The 20011-nt window shown below is 42.0% G+C and overlaps 1 protein-coding gene across 2 annotated transcripts in view; it reads left to right on the plus strand.

Annotated features, from left to right (window-relative positions):
• lrguk (leucine-rich repeats and guanylate kinase domain containing) overlaps positions 1-20011 on the plus strand; it is a 161564-nt gene that overhangs the window by 1143 nt on the left and 140410 nt on the right. Inside the window, exons 2-7 of one of the 2 annotated variants that reach the window (XM_070897192.1) lie at positions 2184-2291; positions 4374-4455; positions 10056-10156; positions 11714-11795; positions 15184-15308; positions 19425-19568. In XM_070897192.1, coding sequence (XP_070753293.1) covers positions 2184-2291; positions 4374-4455; positions 10056-10156; positions 11714-11795; positions 15184-15308; positions 19425-19568 — 642 coding nt within the window. The remainder of the gene's footprint in view (positions 1-2183; positions 2292-4373; positions 4456-10055; positions 10157-11713; positions 11796-15183; positions 15309-19424; positions 19569-20011) is intronic. The other variant, XM_070897193.1, reaches the window with a different exon arrangement.

Consider the following 20011-nt stretch of genomic DNA (forward strand, 5'->3'; position numbering starts at 1 on the left):
TTCCGATTAGAAATGAGTCCGCCTGATTGGAGTGAGTTATTCCAACAGGAATCAAATCATATGATTAGAATTGATTATCCAATTGACAGTCGTGTCTTCAGCTGCCAAGGCTCAGCTCAGGAATTTCCTCCATAAACCTCTCTGCCTCTCCCTCTCTTTCTTCCATGAAGATGCTCCTTAAAATGTACCTCTTTGACAAAGCTGTTGGCCACCTGCCTTAATATCTCCTTATGTGGCTCGGTGTCAGATTTTGTTTGATAATGCTCCTGTGAAGTGCCTTGGGATATTTTACTACTTTTTGGTGCTATATAAATACAAGTTGATGTTACTTAATGGAAACCAAGTCATTCCAGTTAAATTGAGCCACTATAATTGAATCTGACTCACTCCAATGGGAATTGAGAAACTCTGATTGGAACAGTTATCCTTTGGTGGTAGACAGCAATTCAAAATCTGAGCCAAACAAGTCTGTTATAGTCCAGGGCACCTTTAACGATTGACCAGCCATCCTGGTTCATTACTAAGTCCCGTGGTATATATCAATGATTTAGACTTCAATATAGGGAGCATGATTAAGAAGTTTGCAGATGATACAAAAATTGGCCATGTGGTTGAGGAAGATAGATGTAGACTGCAGGAAAATATCAATGGACTAGTCAGTTGGGCAGAAAAGTGGTAAATGGAATTCAATCTGGAGAAATGTAACCTAATGCATTTGGGGAGGGCTAACAAGGCAAGGGAATACACAATAAATGGTAGGATACTGAGAAATGTAGAGGAACAGGGGGACCTTGGAATGCATGTCCACAGATCCCTGAAAGGTAGCAGGACAGGTAGATAAGGTGGTTAGGAAGGCATACGGGATACTTTCCTTTATTAGCCGAAGCATAGAATATAAGAGCAGAGAGGTTGTGCTAGAACTGTATAAAATACGAGTTAGGCCACAGCTAGAATACTGCGTACAGTTTTGGTCACCACATTACAGGAATGATGTGATTGCGCTTGAGAGGATACAGAGATTTGCGAGGGTGTTGTCAAGACTGGAGAGTTATAGCTGGGGTTGTTTTCTTTGGAACAGGAGAGGCTGAGGGGAGACTTAATTGAGATGTATAACATTATGATGGGCCTAGATAGAGTGGATAGGAAGGACCTATTTCCCTTGGGAGAGAGGTCAGTAACCAGGGAACGTAGATTTAAAGTAATTGGTAGAAGGATTAGAGGGGAGTTGAGAAATCTTTTCACCCAGAGGGTGGTGGGTGTCTGGAACGCACTGCCTGAAAGAGTGGTAGAGGCAAAAACCCTCATCATATTTTAAAAAGTACTTGGATATGCACTTGAAGTGCCGTAATCTACAAGGCTACGGACCAAGAGCTGGAAAATGTTCCTCTACATTTCTCAGTATCCTACCATTAATTGTATATTCCCTTGCCTTGTTAGCCCTCCTCAAATGCATTACCACACGATTAGGCTGGACAGTTCTTTTTTGACTGGCACAGACACGGTGGGCTGAGTGGCCTGCTCCTGAGCCGTAAGTTTCTATGATTAATGGGACCTGGTGGGGTACACCTGTCATGAGGGCTGCCCTACAAGCCAATGTCCTCACAGGTAGAGTGGTCTTAGCTGGACAAGCACCTTTGGTAAAAAAAAATTGTAAGCCATTTGCACAGAGCTAACAAGATTAGGAATGAGGTTTCTGACTATAAAAAGTGAGATTTATTACAAATCTATTTAACAATGGACTTCACCCGTTCTGTGCTGGTCAGCTATTTAAATTTCAGCAGTAATCCAATACACAATTGAAATTGCTAAGTCCCAGGTCTCGTCAACCTGTGCTGAGGTTCTCTTGGCCTAGGTAAGTGGGGTATGTCCCTTCCGGGAGAAGATATGTCCTCTGCTCCAGGTGAATGGAAACTACTTGTGTGGATTTCACAGTAGTTTAGTTTAGACATTCATATGCCCCGTGGTGGGGTTCTGCATCTCTTGCTATGCAGTTCTGTGCCTGGCTGCTAGAATTTTTTTCTCGTGACCGTCTTCCATTCAGCATCTCACCATCACAGCACAGCTGAGATTGCTATACTGACGGGGGAACCTGTAACATTTATTTGTGAACTTTTACAAACACCCTTTATTTGGTGTGTGTCAGGAAGACATTTGAAATTTTCAAAAACTGTCTTGTTTTACAGGAACAATTTAATGGTGTATTGACGGAAGAAATACTAGTGAAAGGTTTGTCAAATCTGAGACACTCAGCAACTGGATTGGAACAGGCCTATCTCCATCTCTCCCTGCCTGTAAGTATGTTAGCACACTCTTACTGATAACAGAACGACATAAGCTGATGGTACAACAGAATAGTTTACCTAAACATAAATTCTAACTCTAGCTAAGCTAAATTGAAAGATGCTCAGATAATTCTATTTTAAGTTATAACCCATCAGTGCACGTGAGATTACAAGGACATGATATCATCCTTGGATTGCTACATGGCAAGTGTCTGTTTAGATTAATAACTACTTTTCAGGCCACCATGGGAGTAACAGGATTTAGGCTCTGTTTTCTTCCATTCATTTCAGCCGTGGAACCGAGCTGGAAATTTCTGTTGTTGAATTTTGACATGGGGCCAGAAAAGTGTGAATGCCTCAACTGACTCACTTCCATTCTGTTCAGTGTTGCATTTGAAATCACTGCTGGCCATGCAGAATACCTTCATTAACAGTGTAGATCTTATAAAAAGTGCATAATGGGAGAGCCTATTTTTTTTTAGTCTTCATGCACTGCGTATACTAATCTTGCATTAAAGGTCATCAAGGCTCTCACTTGTCAGGAACTACTGTCAATAGCATAGCTAATGACAGAAGAGTACTGCCCCAGCAGTCCCAGTTTCAAAAAAGAGGCAGTTACAGAGCTGTGCCACCTGTTTCGAGGAGACCAGCCAAACCCTACCATAGAGATGGCACTGCCAATGCAATCAAGATGACCAAGGCACTCAACTTTTATGCCTCTGACTCTTTCCAGGCTAACACTGGTGTATTAATCAATTTGCTGTCCACAGATTTATCAAATAGGCAACTAATGCATTGTCCAGGAGAACCAATACTTTAATCTTCTTTTCCCACCAAATAGCAAGAGTGGCATCATGGCATAGCTGCCTAATTTCAATGCACTGCTGGATTTCCCAAAGTACAAGAGGTCGTCTGGCCCAGCAAGCACAACTCAACAACCTACATAAACAGAAAGGAGTTCTACTCCACTCGTGTGCAGGTGGACAGTAACCACTAGCATTGAGTCATTAAGGTCAATACCTGCTTCCAAAGCAGCAGTCACAATGCTTATTTTTTTTAAAGATAAACCTCTGTGCTAGGTGTTAAGAGAAGGGAGACTGTAAGGGTGGCTCTTCAGAGACCATGGCTACCACCTCCAGGCTTGGCTAGTCATACCTTTGTGGCACCCGTAAACTGAAGTAGAGTCCAGATGCAGTAATCATGCAGCTACCAGGGTATTTACACAGCATAACACTAGCATCTTGAAGCAGTACTTTAGATGTCTTGACTAAATCGAGGGTGCCTTATGCACACCTCTGCACACTTCACAGATTTGCAGTACAAAGAAGAAAGTCCAATCTGCAATCAAGGCAAATCAGAATGCAGACAAGAGCACTTTCATTCAGAGCACCTTTTCAGCTAAGAAGACTGGTGCTCTTTTGGAGACATTCAGCTAAGTTTCTGAACTGCTCCCTTTAAGGAACTCTGTCCACACAGCACCAAGAAAATGGCTCAAATCACATTTTCCTCTACACCGCCTTGTTTGCTGCACTTTTACATTATTCTCCACAAATACAAAGGAGCTCTGAACAAAACCCAATCGCAGTGGAAACAATTTGTGTCATGCGTGAATGATATTGGTGTCTTTTCCCACAATGCTTTTCATCAGTGCTGATGTATTGCGTGTGACTTCAAATCCTAGACTAGTGACCTTTTGTGAGCGACTTGCCAGCAGAATGAGTATGTGTGCTGGTTGACTCCAGGCCTACAAAAACAGAAGAAGAATGAGGTCTCTGTGAAAGCCAGTTGGGATTCAGGGGGCCCTGTACCTCTTTATGGTTGTTCCTAAAATGACTTGGCACACAGCTGGCACTGCTGCATCTGATGCATTGTGGTTGAGTGTATTGCTGCGTGTGTGTGATCTCATAGTCTGAATGGTGGAGGTATCCCAAGCAATCCAAGAACAAAAAGCCCAGAGCAAAGGTTAGGAGCAGCCTTATGTTGGGGTCGGCTTATAAGGATTAAGTTTCAAACTGTTATACAAGATAGGAATTTATTAGTACTTTAGGTTATCCAGGGTAACGCTGCAAATATGTCTTTTCTGTTTTACAGGATTACCAACTGAGTGACATTACTATTCTTTACAATTACACTCATCTACAGAAGTTGGAACTTCCCAACAACAATATAGCAGGTATAAGTATTTTGAACAGTGCACTGGTGGGAATTTTTGAAACCGTGATTAAAGGAAAATTGCAATGACACAGTGAGGTCAATAATGCAGTCCCGATTAATGCTGCTCCCGAGTTGTGCTGTGCACCTGAGCACGATAAAGCAGTCAGCTCACTTAAAATATTGGAATAGTTTTCTGGGGCCTATGACTGTGTGCATGTTGCATACTCAGCCGTAAGTGCCCCGCAATTTCTGGGTTTACGCATTTTTGAAAACCCGGAAATTGCCATCTGCCAAGAATCTTCTTAACAGATCCTCAGCATCCCTGGGAAATGGACATTTGCTGGCAGAGAGTTGGGCCATTTGCCAAACTCTTGCCCAGTGAATGCCCGTGAAACTCTTATGCCTGGTAAAAGCAAGCGAATGACCTTTTACCAGAATAAGGGTAAAAATAAATATTAAAATAAAATTTAAAAAATCATTTTAACATTCAAAAACCTGTTTATTTTTGGCTCCTTGAAAAATGTTTAAATTTATTTTTCAAAAAATTAAATTTTTGTTTTAAAGGTTTAATTAAATTATATATTTAATTGAAAATGCAATTTTTTTATTTCAGTGCTGTAAAAATGCATTTTTTGAGTGATTCCTATTAAGCTTATGGGGATTCGGAATCCCCATAAGCATAATGGGAATTCCCTTTCTGATTGGTTGGGCTGGCTCACGTGATACCGGGGCGTTTGCGAACCACCTGCGCCCCTGGGATACACGGACCACTACACAGGCCTACGCATAGAGGACCAGGAGCGCGAGTCTCCGTGGATCCAGGGCCATCAAGTAGGTGTGTAATTTTATTGCGGTTCAGAGGCATCCGCCCGCGGGAAGCCTCTGACCACAAATTCAGGCAGTGCTTCTGGCATGCCGTGCTTGACTCACTGGGCGTGCCACCGGGGTCAGGGGCTGGAATGTCAGGCAGTGATGGGTTGCCAGCTGCCTATCAAGAGCTAGGTTTTCTTTATTTGTGGGTCACAGAGTCTCGTTGAAAAATAGGCCATCGTAGGCCAGAGAAGTGGTGGGGAAAAGGTAAACATGGCCTTATACAAAGAGGCGGGACACTCTGGATTAAATTCCTCCAGCCTCTCCATGGGCATCCACTGAAGTGCCCATTCCAATAAAAAAAAAGACTCGCCTTTCACGACTTCAGGACAACCCAAAGTGCTTTACAGCCAATTAAGAACTTTTTGAACTGTATCACTGTTGTAATGTAGGAAGCACTGCTGCCAATTTGCACACAGCAAGGTCCCGCAAACACCAATGTGTTAATGACCAAATAATCTGTTTTTTTTAGTGCTGTTGTTTGAGGAATAAATATTGGCCTGGACACCGGGGAGAACTCCCCAGCTCTTTTTCAAAATAGTGACATGGGGTCTTTTATGTCACCTTGAGAGGGCAAACGTGGCCTCGGTTTTGCATTTCATCCGAAAGACAGTACCTCCGACAGTGCAGCACTCCCTCACTGGAGTGCCAGCCTAGGTTTTGTGCTCAAGTCTCTGGATTGGAACTTGATACTGTAGTTTTCTGGCTCTGAGGTGAGAGTGTTACCCACTGAGCTGGAACAATAGGTGTTTACTACTTGTGCTTCTCAGGCTGCCCTGTTGTATTATGGAGAGGCACCTTTTAATATTTTAATATTTCCTGGGGCTTTAATGAATAGCGTGTACATCTGGTGCAAGGGCACCCAGCACCCCAGTCACTGGCATTGGGCACGGAATAGGCCTGGGGCCTCTATACTCTATAATAAGGGTCGTGGCCACCCGATTTCCCCCTCCTATCGCATTATCAACTCGGGTGTGTTGAAGCATGTAAATTGTGCCTCAAAGTATTCCGATTCAGGTTTGATTTCCCCATTGCTGTGGGAGTCAAATGAGGCTATGTACCTTTTTAAAAAAAAAAAATCTCAGGATGTGGGTGTTGCTGACATTTATTGCCCATCCCTAGTTGCCCTGGATGTAACTGAGTGGCTTGTTAGGCCACCTCAGAGGATAGTTAAAAGTCAATCACACTGGTGTGGGACTGGACTCACATATAGGCCAGACTGGGTAAGGACGGCAGGTTTCCTTCCAGTTGGATTTTTACGACAATCAAACGGCTTCATGGTCACTTTTACCAATACCAGTTTTTAAAAACTGAGTTCAAACTCTCAAACAGCTATGGTCGGATTTAAACTCCTATTCTCTGGATTATTCGTCTTGGCCTCTGGAATACTAGTACAGTAATATAACCACCACACTACCATAATCTTACACAAGAGAAGGGATGAAAAATTGAAGGGGGTTTGCGAGGGGAGATGGTTGCATTATGTCAGCCTGTCTCATTCGGTAGTGCTCTCCCCTCTGTCTCAGAGAGTTCATAGTGTGGGCTCACACTCCAGAGAATGCCATATTATTTGAGGTACTATCATTTAGATTATGGCACAAAAACAAGCCATTTGCCCCAACCAGTCCATGCCGGCATTTATGCTCCACTCGAGCCTCCTCCCATTTATGCTCCACTCGAGCCTCCTCCCATCTTTCCTAATCTAAATATATCAACGTAACCCTCTATTCCCTTCTCACTCATGTGCTTGTCCAGCCTCCCCGTAAATGCAACTATCATCATCATCATCATAGGCAGTCCCTCGGAATCGAGGAAGACTTGCTTCCACTCTTAACATGAGTTCTTAGGTGGCTGTACAGTTCAATATGAGAACCACAGTCTCTGTCACAGGTGGGACAAATAGTCGTTGAGGGAAGGGGTGGATGGGACTGGTTTGCCGCATGCTCTTTCCGCTGCCTGTGCTTGTTTTCTGAATGTTCTTGGCGACGAGACTCGAGGAGCTCAGCGCCCTCCCGAATACACTTCCTTCACTTAGGGCGGTCTTTGGCCAGGGACTCCCAGGTGTCAGTGGGGTGTCGCACTTTATCAAGGAGGCTTTGAGGGTGTCCTTGTAATGTTTCCACTGCCCACCTTTGGCTCGTTTGCCGTGAAGGAGCTCCGAATAGAGCGCTTGCTTTGGGAGTCACATGTCTGGCATGCGAACGATGTGGCCTGCACAGCGGAGCTGATCAAGTGTGGTCAGTGCTTCAATGCTGGGGATGTTGGCCTCGTCAAGGACGCTAACGTTGGTACATCTGTCCTCCCAGGAGATTTGTAGGATCTTGCGGAGACATTATTGGTGGTATTTCTCCAGCGACTTGAGGTGTCTGCTGTACATGGTCCATGTTTTTGAACCATACAGGAGAGCTGGTATTACTACAGCTCTGTAGATCATGAGCTTGGTGACAGTTTTGAGAGCCTGGTCTTTAATGCATCTATACTATTCGGATCAACCACTCCCTGTGGTAGCGAGTTCCTGATTCTCTCCACTCTTTGGGTAAATAAGTTTCTTCTGAATTCCCTATTGGATTTCTTGGTGACTATCTTATATTGATGGCCTCTAGTTAAGCTCAACCCCACAAGTGGAAACATTCTCTTTGTATCCACTCTATCAAAACCTTTCATAATTTTAAAGATTAGATCACCGCTCAGCCTGTTCATCCTTTCCTGATATGTACCCTCCCATTTCTGGTATCATCCTTGTAAATCTTCTCTGTACCCTCTCCAGTGCCTCGATATCCTTTTGATAATATGGCGACCAGAACTGCACACAGTACTCTTATAAGTGTGGTCTAACCATGGTTCGATTCGTAGCATAATTTCCCTACTTTTCAATTCTATCCCTCTAGAAATAAACCACATGCATCCATGCATTTTAAAAGAATCTAGGGAAGAGATAGCAGATGCATTACTACACATATTTAATAATTCATTAGAAAAAGGTGTAGTGCCAGAAGACTGGCGGATAGCTAACGTAATACCTATATTTAAGAAGGGGTGTTTTATCCTGAGTTTGATTAGTTTATTTAATATATCCCCTTTTCAATTTTAAATGCACTTATCTCATTACTCATTTCATCATCCAATGTCATGTCCACCTGTTCTATCTCCCTATTAATAAATACATTACACTGAAGTCCCATCTGCCCCTTCAGGTGGGCGATAAAGATCCTTATTCAAAGAAGAGACGTTCTGGTGCAGTAATTCACCCTATCCTGCAATTTTTAAAGGTGATAGTTGTACGTGACTTGTTCAAAGCAGCTTTTACTTTTTTTATTGCCATTAACAACCGCTGAGTAACACTCTCCGCATTCCCCCCCCCCCCCCCTCCCCCGCTCCCCCACACTTTTGTGCTTATCATTGGGTGTCAGTCTCCAAAGGCCTGTTGGACTCTGATGCAAAATAAGCAGAAAAGCAGGCAGATTTCCTTTTTTGTTACACATGGCGCACAGGGGAAGTTGCCCCCCCCCCCCCGCCCCCACCATGGAGACTAATACCACCAGAAGCTAGTTCATGAAATAAGGAAACTTGCCAGTTGGGGGTCAGGGCCCTGAGTCCTTATAAAGAAGTGCTGATGTAGCCGGTGAAGAATGATTCTCACTGAAATTTCATGGAATGGAATTTAAAAATTGCCATAATCCAATCATCATTAAAATATATACAGGAGTGAAAATGCACAGGACATGCTCAGCCCGCTTAGCTTCCTGCAGTAGAAACCTACCTGCCTACCGTAATGTGATTAGCCAACTTTTTGTGTGTTCCCTGTGTTTGAGGCGGCCCTTTATCTCCTTTCAGCTGGACTGCTCTAATGCCTTGTATGCCATATTTACAGCACTGAATTAGAAGTCTGTTTCACCTACTTGTGTATTTGTTTAATGTATCAGCGCCCAATGTTAGTGTTTCTCTTCGTAATACCATAATACATTAAACTACTTGCTCATAAAATTAATTAAAACATTTCAAATTATATAAATAAGAGTGAAAATGGCACATTTCTTTAATAAGCATTGGTAAATAAATAATAATAAATGATCAGAGTAAAATATGAATTGGCTTGACATCTATTAATAAAAGGTCATATAGATGCAAAATAACATTTAAAATACAGGGAATATCATATGAAAGCATTAAGTGTTTGTACTGTAATATTGCAGCTTACTGTAATATCACAAAGTAATTTCTAGGCTTAGGTTTCCAAATGTTCGACAAAGAATGTTACATCTGTCCGTTACAAGCAGCAATTGGAAAACAATCAAGGCATAGTCAAGGAAGTTGAAAAAATGCAGAAGGAAAGCTAGGTTGTTTCCTCTCTCTCTCCCCCTCAATTTCAATTTTCCCTTTGTCCAGTTAGTTTTCAAAGCGTGTTTGTTTAAAATAGAATTTGATAAAATTCTTTGCTTTCCATGACTTGTTCTTCATACTTAGAAGTGAGGAGCAAGTTACCAAGAGTGCGACTGGACATTCTGAAACTGATTGCGCTTTGAACTGTCAGTTCTGCAATAAAACCATAGCTGAGAATGCACTTTGACAGGAGCTGCTTTTGTTTTGAAGACAGCTTGAAGTAAACCAGCAACACTGCAATGAAACAAAACAAATCAAATCCCAACCACATACATTTTAAGAGATTTCCATTGAAGTTAGTTGTGAACTGCATGAATCAAATTGCTTGTTTTCTGAGCTGTAGCTCAATATTACTTTTCTGGTTTATAGATTTGCGCTGTGTAAGTTGTATGCCCTACCTGTTGCAGCTGGATGCCTCCCACAATGCGTTGAGCTCATTTGATGACCTAACACTACCCAAATATATTAAGGTAAGCCATTGAGTGGCTCTGAAACAAATTAAAGACTCACTGAGCATCCAGTTTGGATAGGATTCCCTGCAAGGGCTGAGGCTAAATAAATAATATACAAGCAAAGGAGATGTGAATGGATTGGATAAAGAAGCTATTGATTAGTTTATCGAAGTGTATTGTTTTTATTTAAACTTTTTTAAAAAAATGAACATACTTTTATATATTTGTTTCTCTAAGTTTACATTCGGGTCAGTTTTATGAGTTTACTCCGTCAGTGAGGAGCCGCGTGTACCAGCTCTACATATTTGGAAATCGTGGCAGAATATCTTATTTCCTGTTATGGGCTGCTGGGTAAAGCTCCCTGCTAGCAGAGCAAACTCAAAGTCAGCCCTATTGTGCCCACTTTACTTTAGAAATTGATTCCCTGCAGATGTGCATTGAGTATGATGGCCACAGTGAATATGCTTATATGCTTGGGTGGCATTGTATGTAAGAAAAAGACTTGCATTTATATAGCGCTTTTCACGACCACCGGACATCCCAAAGCATTTTACAGCCAATTGAAGTGTAGTCACTGTTGTAATGTAGGCAATGTTGGAATGAGTATTTAGCTGTGGCTATATTGGGAACCGAGATGGGTGGACTGGGTTGGGTAATGCCCACTGTGAGGTTCAGGGCAGGGTGTTCAGAGTGTTGTATTTTTTTAATAAGTAACATATATAATAAAGGAGCCTTTCCTTTTCAATTTTAAAGTTTTAAAGCCAAATCATACAATCCTTTGACTTCTCTTCTCATTATCTTTAATGCATAGTTCCTCATCTCTGAAATGATATTTTAGTGCTAGTAGAGCAAGCACCTAAAGAACGGCAAACCAAGCTTTGGTTATGCTTTGCCTCAGAGAATTGAAAGTTAAAGAGTAATGTTGCAGGCCAGTGACAGCAGAAGAGGCTTTGAAGGAGCAAAGCTTTTATCTAGCTCCCACCTACCCTCCAAATGCAGCAACAATCATGTTGCATACCAAGAGCAAAATAGATTTGATTGTTATGGGTTAGAATTTGGTAACCCTTTCAGTGAAGAGAAGTAGTGATGGAGGTGTTGGTATACAGTATAACAGAACCAAGAACCGGTTATCTGTATCAGAGGGCAAGATTGCAAGATCAGGCACTTCTTAAACTAGTAGCAATCTTCCATTCTATACTGCTGTGCAACCATGAATCCTAATTGCTATCCAATTATACTTTCATTCAAGAAGGTTGCTGTTTTGTTCTCTGAAGCGGTTCACGTCGTCTTATTCTTCAAGAAAAATTTCTTAACCCTTTGAATGTTCTGACATGTTTGCTCGTTATGTTTACATTTTTTTTGGAGGCTTTCCATCCACATTTCCTCAGTGTTCGTCATTGGAATTTATTGTAGCTATCTAATCACTTGTACGCTATGCTCATTAAATATATGTTTTTAACGTCTGTGTTGGTGTCTTGAATGTGGCTGAAGTAGTTTGAACTGAACTTGTCTCAGGAGAGGGCAGAACCCTCCCCAGTTATATTCAAGACAAAGTAACTTTATTTTACATTACAGGAAGTGGATATTTCCTACAACCAGATATTTAAAATGAAGGATCTATCGGACTATCAGTTTCTCTTTAAACTGAATTTGGACAGTATCCTTTACCCGTTTACTCCATTTGGCAGAAATACGAAGAACAGTTCTTTTTATTTGAAACAGTTCATTATTTTCTTCAATTACTATTAGTTAGTCTTATGGGGCTCAATTTTGCCCGAGCCTGTTTTCTGGCGTATTGCCAGAGTTATGTCGGTTATTTAGGTCCAGAAATCTGCCAGAAAAACATGTCCAAACTTTCACCGATGTTTATACTGTAATCCGGAGCTGCACAGCGTGGCTAGTCGCCTCGGGGGGTGGGGGGTAGAACCTGCTGTCTGCACCGAAAAACGCAGCCGGGCCTTCTGCGCATGCGCGGGAAAAAAAAGTTTTTGACGTCGCTACAATGGACACGCATCTGCAGTACAGCTACGAGTTGGCAATCGAGAGGCCTCCAGACCGGGACTAGGATCTCAAGCTGGCGCAGCTAGATATCCAGGGTAAGCATAGAGTAAGGAAAGAATGGGATGGTTTATGGTCACTTTTAAGTTGCTTGTAATTAGTTATTCATGAAAATTATGGTCATACAGAAAACTGTGGTCTTATGTCCTGCTTGGTTATTCATTCATGTTATGTAGGTTTGGATGACCATGTAGGGCCAAAGAATTCCGAGGTGATGTGATGATATAGGATAAGTACTGGGTTAAAGGACTTATAATTTTTATGAAGGTGGGGTTAAATGATGACAAAGGGAGATTGTTAAACAGATGCAAACACTTTATTGATAAGTTGAGTTTGGATTCGTGCTTCTGCCGTCACTGAGGAGTTATCTGAGTAATGGTCGTCCTAATACTCAATGTTCTTTTACCTCCAAAACAGCTGTGGCACTTCCAGAGGCATCTCCATGCCCAGGTCTTTCTGGATAAAACAGTTGCTCTCTTCCCCCACCGACCCTCTCCGGTCCCCGAGTGAATGCTTTACCCTGGTCCGCTCCACTTCCTGCACCTAGCCCAGGCTGAAGGGCTTGCCGGTAAGTGCACTCCCACCCCCGCCGACCCTCTCCGGTCCCCGAGTGAGTGCCGGTCCTGGTCCGCTCCGCTTCCTGCCCCTAGCCCAGGCCGAATGGCCTCCAATTTACTTACCTGCGCCGATTTCTTTAATTCTTCGCAGGAGTTTTCTCGAGAGGCCAAATACGCTGGCCTAAGCAGAAATGGAGTAACTATCAGCTGGCCAAAGTTCACTAAATGGCTAGAATTGGCGTATGTGGCTGGTTACGCCCCCTTTGGATGAAAAAAAAACTTACCTAAAAGAGCTACGCTGGTGCAAATTGATTGGGAAATTGGTAAAACTGTGGATTTTTAAGTTCGGCCAGATAAAACAGCCTGCTCCAAAAAAGCGCCGCAAATCGCTGGGGAAAATTGAGCCCATGGTTCCAGTAAAAGGTCTGAGTGACGAAGAGGTGGCCATGGTGTGGGTGGGAGTTGATATCCAGGGTGAGGCTGAGTGAGTACCGGAGCGCATAGAATTCAGGGAAGAAGGGTATAGGAAACATTTAGGTGTAGGTTTAAGTTACCGAGGATGAAAAGCTGCTCAGTACAGAGGCTTAGTGAGGAAAATAGGGAAGACATTTTAGAGATGTGGCTTGGAGGTATATTCAAAGCTGGGAATTTTGAAGAGAGACAGGAAGGGTGATAGAAAATGAAGTGTTTGAATGAGAAGAGGCAGGTGGAAAAAGACAATAGGCCAATATTATTGCAAAAGAAAATGAAAATGCTGGAGACAGCATGTCAGGCAGCATCTGTGGAGAGAGAAACAGAGTTAATGTTTCAGATTGATGACCTTTCATCAGAATATTCCAGTGTTGACGGGGTTGTTTTCTGGCAAAGGGAGATCTTGTAACATTTGAACACACGGGTATTTACTAAAACATGATATTCACAGCATCCATAATGCGGTTAGTCCGCCAGACCATTCCACTTTTCTAAAAGTGTAAAATTTCAGTGGATTGTGGTTATTAACTGTCGGAAGGGCATTAATGAAGGACATTTCCCTCTGGAAAGAAGTATAAGTAATAGGAGCAGGCCATTTGGCCCATCAAGCCTGCCCAGCCATTCAATACGATCATGGCTGATCTGATCATGGGCTCCGTTCCACTTCCCTGCCCGCTCCCCATAACCCTTTACTCCCTTATTGCTCAAAAATCTCCACCTTAAATATATTCAATGACCCAGCCTCCACAGCTCTCTGTGGCAGAGAATTCCACAGATTTACAACCTTGTGAGAGAAGAAATTCCTCCTCATCTCAGTTTTAAATGGGCGGCCCCTTATTCTGAAACTATGCTCCCTAGTTCTAGATTCCCCCATGAGTGGAAACATCCTCTCTGCATCTACCTTGTCGAGCCCCCTCATTATTTTATATGTTTCAATAAGATCACCTCTCATTCTTCTAAAATCCAAGAGTATAGGCCCAACCTACTCAACCTTTCTTCATAAGTCAAACCCTTCATCTCAGGAATCAACCCAGTGAACCTTCTCTGAACTGCCTCCAATGCAAGTATATCCCTCCTTAAATAAGGAGACCAAAACTGTACGCAGTACTCTAGGTGTGGCCTCACCAATACCCTGTACAGTTGTAGCAGGACTTCTCTGCTTTTATACTTTATCCCCCTTGCAATAAAGGCCAACATACCATTTGCCTTTCTGATTGATTTCTGTATCTGCATACTAACTTTTTGTGTTTCATGCACAAGGACCCCCAGGTCTCTCTGTACTGCAGCATTTTGTAATTTTTCTCCATTTAAATAATTTGCTTTTTAATTTTTTTCTGCCTAAGGGGATAACCTCACACTTTCTCACATTATACGCCATCTGCCAATTTTTTGCCCACTCACTTAGCCTGTCTATATCCCTTTGCAGATTTTTTGTGTCCTCCTCACAACTTGGTTTCCCATCCATATTTGTATCGTCAGCAAACTTGGTTACATTACACTTGGTCCCTTCATCCAAGTCATTAATATAGATTGTAAATAGTTGAGGCCCCAGCACCGATCCCAGTGGTACCCTACCAGTTACTGTTTGCCAACCGGAAAAAGACCTATTTATCCCGACTCTCTGTATTCTGTTAGTTAGCCAATCCTCTATCCATGCTAATACATTACCGCCAACCCTGTGAACCTTTATCTTGTGCAGTAACCTTTTATGTGGCACCTTATCGAATGTCTTCTGGAAATCCAAATACACCACATCCACTGGTTCTCCCTTTTCTAGCCCATTCGCAATTGCTGAAAATTACAGTTCCAAATACTACAATTCCCCTGATCTGAAGTGAAAGTAATGAAATAAAATTAATTGGATTGGCAGGATTTACTCGGTCTGCAAACTTTACTTGGGATTTAAGTTGTTCATTTTTTCTTGCGTATTTTTCCTTATGTCTAATTAATGGTTCATAGACAATCAAATCCAGGCAATCGAAGGCTTGCAGAACTGCAGATGTCTCAGCTACTTGAGCCTGGCAGAAAATAGGCTTTTGGAAGTCAGTGGCCTGGACAACCTGCCAATTAAATTCCTTTGCCTAGTAAGTCATCACTTCATATAGTCTTGTTTCTTGTCTTTCACTTTGTCTCTTGTCTAGAGGAATGAGGTTCAAGCTTTAAGCATTACCCATTGTTCCTGACATTTCTGATGTTCCAAAGATAGGCTGGCTGAAACCACAGACTACAGTCTGAAGTCACTAAGTATTATTACTAAAATTAAAAATGAGAGAAAATAAGAACCTTAGGAACAGGGCAAGACTGTTGGGCTTGACAAGCCGATATCTTTTCCATAGATTATCCTCACCTTATCCCTCAATCCCTTTACTTTCCAGGAACACATCTAATTGTCCCTTGAACCAATTTATATTGTCCACTTCAATGGTCATTATTTTCACCATGTACAGTCATCCATCAATATTACTTACGCCTTATCTAAAGAAATGGGGAGCAAGCTTTAAATATTACTAATAGTTCCTGACATTTCTGTGAAGTCAGATCTGTGCAGACTGTGGTGACACTTTTGGACTCCATCTCCCACATAATTTTTAAATCTACCAATAGGACATGGATGTGACCTTCAGTACCAATGAGTGGTATGACTTGGGGGTCATACCCACAGCTGCTGCTGCATTTCAGAGCTTAGATGCTTCCTACATGATAGTAACTATTAGCTGTTCTTCCATTTTTCCAGGCAGGTGGGCACAACCCACCATCTCTTTCTTTTTTTGAGTGAATGGTATATGACACGGGGGAAAATCTAACGAGGTAAAAGAAAAAACATGCCCTTCTATACTGTTTCAGAAGATAATTTCTCTGCAATCCACCTGAAAATATGGATGAGTGTGGTATCTTCCATATACTGATATTGTCTAAGCTATCACAGACACAGCTGATTGATACTCTTTCCCTCTGTCCATGACAATCTTCCAATTAAAGTGGGCAGTCAGGAGAGACCTTGAGTATGAACCAGTTCTAATCTTCTGCACCTCCTAATAGATGTAGCATTAGGGGCAGCCTAGAGCCAGGTCACTGTGCTCTGCCTTCTCATCCTCACATTACATCCATGCGTGAGCACGCATATACATTGGCTGCAAAATAATATGTAATGTGGGAAAAATAATTGCATAAAGCTTTAATGAATTATTAATTCCTTGAAGAATATATTTTTTTAAGAAAAAGCTTTTTTAGAAGAATCAAATTCAAAAATATCGACTGTTGCAACGATCACTAACAGATGGTTCGCCGATTAATAATATATCCAATGTATTGGGAGTTCAGGTGCCAATCAAAGGCTGTCCAGGCCCACAGAGCCCTTTGGCAAATTTCAATTGTGCCGTAAAACCCTTTTTTATATTCAAGTCTTTATTAAGCTTTTAATTGGAAATTACAGCATGCCATCATGCTAAACAGCCTCCAGAAAGCTGGCACAAAATGCCATATGTTCAGTGCAGTGAAGGAACGTGTAAATGCTCTTTAAATAAGGAGGACTCAAAGGAGTCTGGATGCTTGGGGTCGCTATCGTGACAGGTAAGTACGCCTCCTGAATATGTGCCAAGTGTGTATCCTTTTTATACCAATTAGTTTTATAGCTATTATAATTCACACAGTTTTTATACAGTGGAACTCTACATATATCCCATTTTGTGAGAGTGGGCATACTGGGATGGTGCAGTGGCAATAGGTCCTCTTGCACTTTTCACCTTTAGAGTTATTGGCAGTGCTGTGCTGATTGTCTTGTTTATGGACCGATTGTGACATTTCTTATTTGTTATTCGCAGAACCATAGATTATTACAGCACAGAAATGGGGCTTTCAGCCTATCAAGTCAATGTTGACTAACTTGATTGAATTTTTCGAGGAGGTAACCAGTAGGGTCAATGAGGGCAGTGTGTATGATGATGTGTACATGGATTTTAGCAAAGCTTTTGATAAGGTCCCACATGACAGACAGGTCACGAAAGTAATAGCCCATGGGTTACAGGGTAAAGTGGCAAGTTGGATCCAAAAGCGGCTCAGAGGCAGGAAGCAAAGGGTAATGGTTGATGGGTGTTTTTGTGGCTGGAAGGGGTTCCGCATGGCTCAGTGCTGGGTCCCCTGCTTTTTGTGGTATATATCAATGACCTGGACTTGAATGTTGGGGGTATGATTATGAAGTTTGCAGATGACACTAAAATAGGCTGTGTGGTTGATAATGAAGAAGAAAGCAGGAAGATATCAATGTACTGGTCAGGTGGGTGGAACAGTGGCAAATGGAATTGAACCTGGATAAAAGGTAATGCATTTGGGGAGGTCCAACAAGGCAAAGGAATACACATTAAATGGTACGACACTGAAAAGTGTAGAGGAACAAAGGGACCTTGGAGTGCAGATCCACAGATCTCTGATGGTAGCAGGCCAGGTAGATAAGGTGGTTAAGAAGACATATGGAATACTTGCCTTTATTAGTTGAGGCATGGAATACAAGAGCAAGGAGGTTATGCTTGAACTGTATAAAACACTGGTTAGGCCGCAGCTGGAGTACTGTGTGCATTTCTGGTCATCACATTATAGGAAAGATGTGACTGCACTAGAAAGGGTGCAGAGGAGATTTACAAGAATGTTGCCTGGACTGGAGAATTTTGGCTATGAGGGAAGATTGGAGATGCTGGGTTTGTTTTCTTCGAAACAGAGGAGGCTGAGGGGAAACCTGATTGAGGTGTATAAAATTATGAGGGGCCTGGATAGAGTGGATAGGAAGGACCTGTTTCCCTTGGCAGAGGGGTCAACAACCAAGGGGCATAGATTTAAACTAATTGGGGGGAGGTTTAGAGGAGATGTGGGGAAATTTATTCACCCAGAGGGTGGTGGGGGTCTGGAACCCAATGCCTGAAAGGGTGGTAGAGGCAGAAACCCGCACCACATTTAAAAAATACCTGGATGTGCATTTAAAGTGCAGTAACCTACAGGACTACGGATCAAGAGCTGGAAAGTGAGATTAGGCTGGATAGCTCTTGGTCGGCCGGCCCGGACACGATGGGCTGAAAGGGCCTCCTTCCATGCTGTAAATTTCTATGATTCTTTGATGTTTTTCTCCACGAGCAACCTAGTCTAATCCATTCTCTTGCTTATTCCACTCCTTTTCAATATTCTTCTTTATCAAGAAGCTAATTCCTTAAGAAGAATTATGGACTCGGCTTCAACAATGGCACTGAGTTTCACATTCCAATTGTAAAGATTGGTATTTTTTATCCCCTTTAATTCTTGTGTTTATCTTAAATTTGAGCTTTTTCATTACGATCTCACTAACTAATTGAAACAATCTATCACTATTTACTTTAACCCTTCAGAATCTTGAAGGAGTCTCTCGGGTTATCCCTTAACCTTCTCCCCTCCAGTAAAAAAAGCTCTGGCTTCTTAATTCTCTCTTCATAACTGTTGCACCTCACTTCTGGTAATATCCTGGTGAATCAATGCTGCACCTTTTCCATTGCTTTTATATCCTTCCGATAATGGATGTCCCTAAACAATAGACAATACTCCAACTGTAAGGTCTTGGACAAGTTCAACATCATCTTCTTGCTTTTATATTCAATGCTTGTAGATATCAAATTAAGCATTCTGTTTGCCTTTTTAATGCCTGCATCTTTGTGTGCTACCACCTTTTAATGACATGTGTATCCAGGCATCCAGGTCCCACAGCTTCTCTACTCCATTTAAAATCTTACCATTTATGACATACCAATGTACCTGATTCGAAAAGTAATCGAATTAGTAGTTCCTCGTCTTTTATTTTTTTGTTCTCTGAGCATTGCTCTGAATTTTTTTTTTAAAGAATTGCTGAATGCAGCTATGCAACTCTGAAAAGATGCAGAACTATTTGTATAAATTCTGATAATTCCACAGTGGATAGAAAATCAAGAACAAATTACCTCAAGATGCCAAATATTTTCCTCCCCTATGGGCGGCCCCTTATTCTATGTTCATTGGATATATTCAAGAGGGAGTTAGATGTGGCCTTTACAGCTAAGGGAATCAAGCGGTATGGAGAGAAAGCAGGAAAGGGGTACTGAGGGAATGATCAGCCATGATCTTATCGAATGGTGGTGCAGACTCGAAGGGCCGAATGGCTTACTCCTGCACCTATTTTCTATGTTTCTATGTTTATAATTTATTCACAGCGAGGTAACCAGCTCACAAACGTGAGTGGACTGGCAAATATGAAACGCCTGCACAAGCTTAATTTGTCAAACAATGAAATAGAAACTTTGATTGGCTTGGAGGACCACGACATGTTGGAAACTATTGACCTGGAGAACAATCGGGTAAGAATCTGTCCAGGGTGGGAATTCGAGGTTTACTCATTCCCACTCCAACCTGTTTTGTGAATTAAGTTGTATTTACAAGGACTTGTACAGTTTTCAGCGAGAATTCCATAGATTTACAACCCTCTGAGAGAAGAAATTTCTCCTCATCTCAGTTTTAAATGGGCGGACCCTTATTCTAAGACGATGTCTCCTAGTTTTAGTTTCCCCTATGGAGTGGAAATATCCTCTCTGCATCCACTTGTCGAGCCCTCTCATCATCTCATAAGTTTCAATAAGATCATCTTTCATTCTTCTGAACTCCAATGTGTATAGGCTCAACGTATCCTCATAAGTCAACCCCCTCACCTCCGGAATCAACTTAGTGAACCTTCTCTGAACTGCCTCCAATGCAAGTATATCCTTCCTTAAATACGGAGACCAAAACTATATGCAGTACTCCA

The sequence above is a fragment of the Pristiophorus japonicus genome, chromosome 13 (genome assembly GCF_044704955.1).
Source record: "Pristiophorus japonicus isolate sPriJap1 chromosome 13, sPriJap1.hap1, whole genome shotgun sequence".
Classification (NCBI taxonomy): domain Eukaryota; kingdom Metazoa; phylum Chordata; class Chondrichthyes; family Pristiophoridae; genus Pristiophorus; species Pristiophorus japonicus.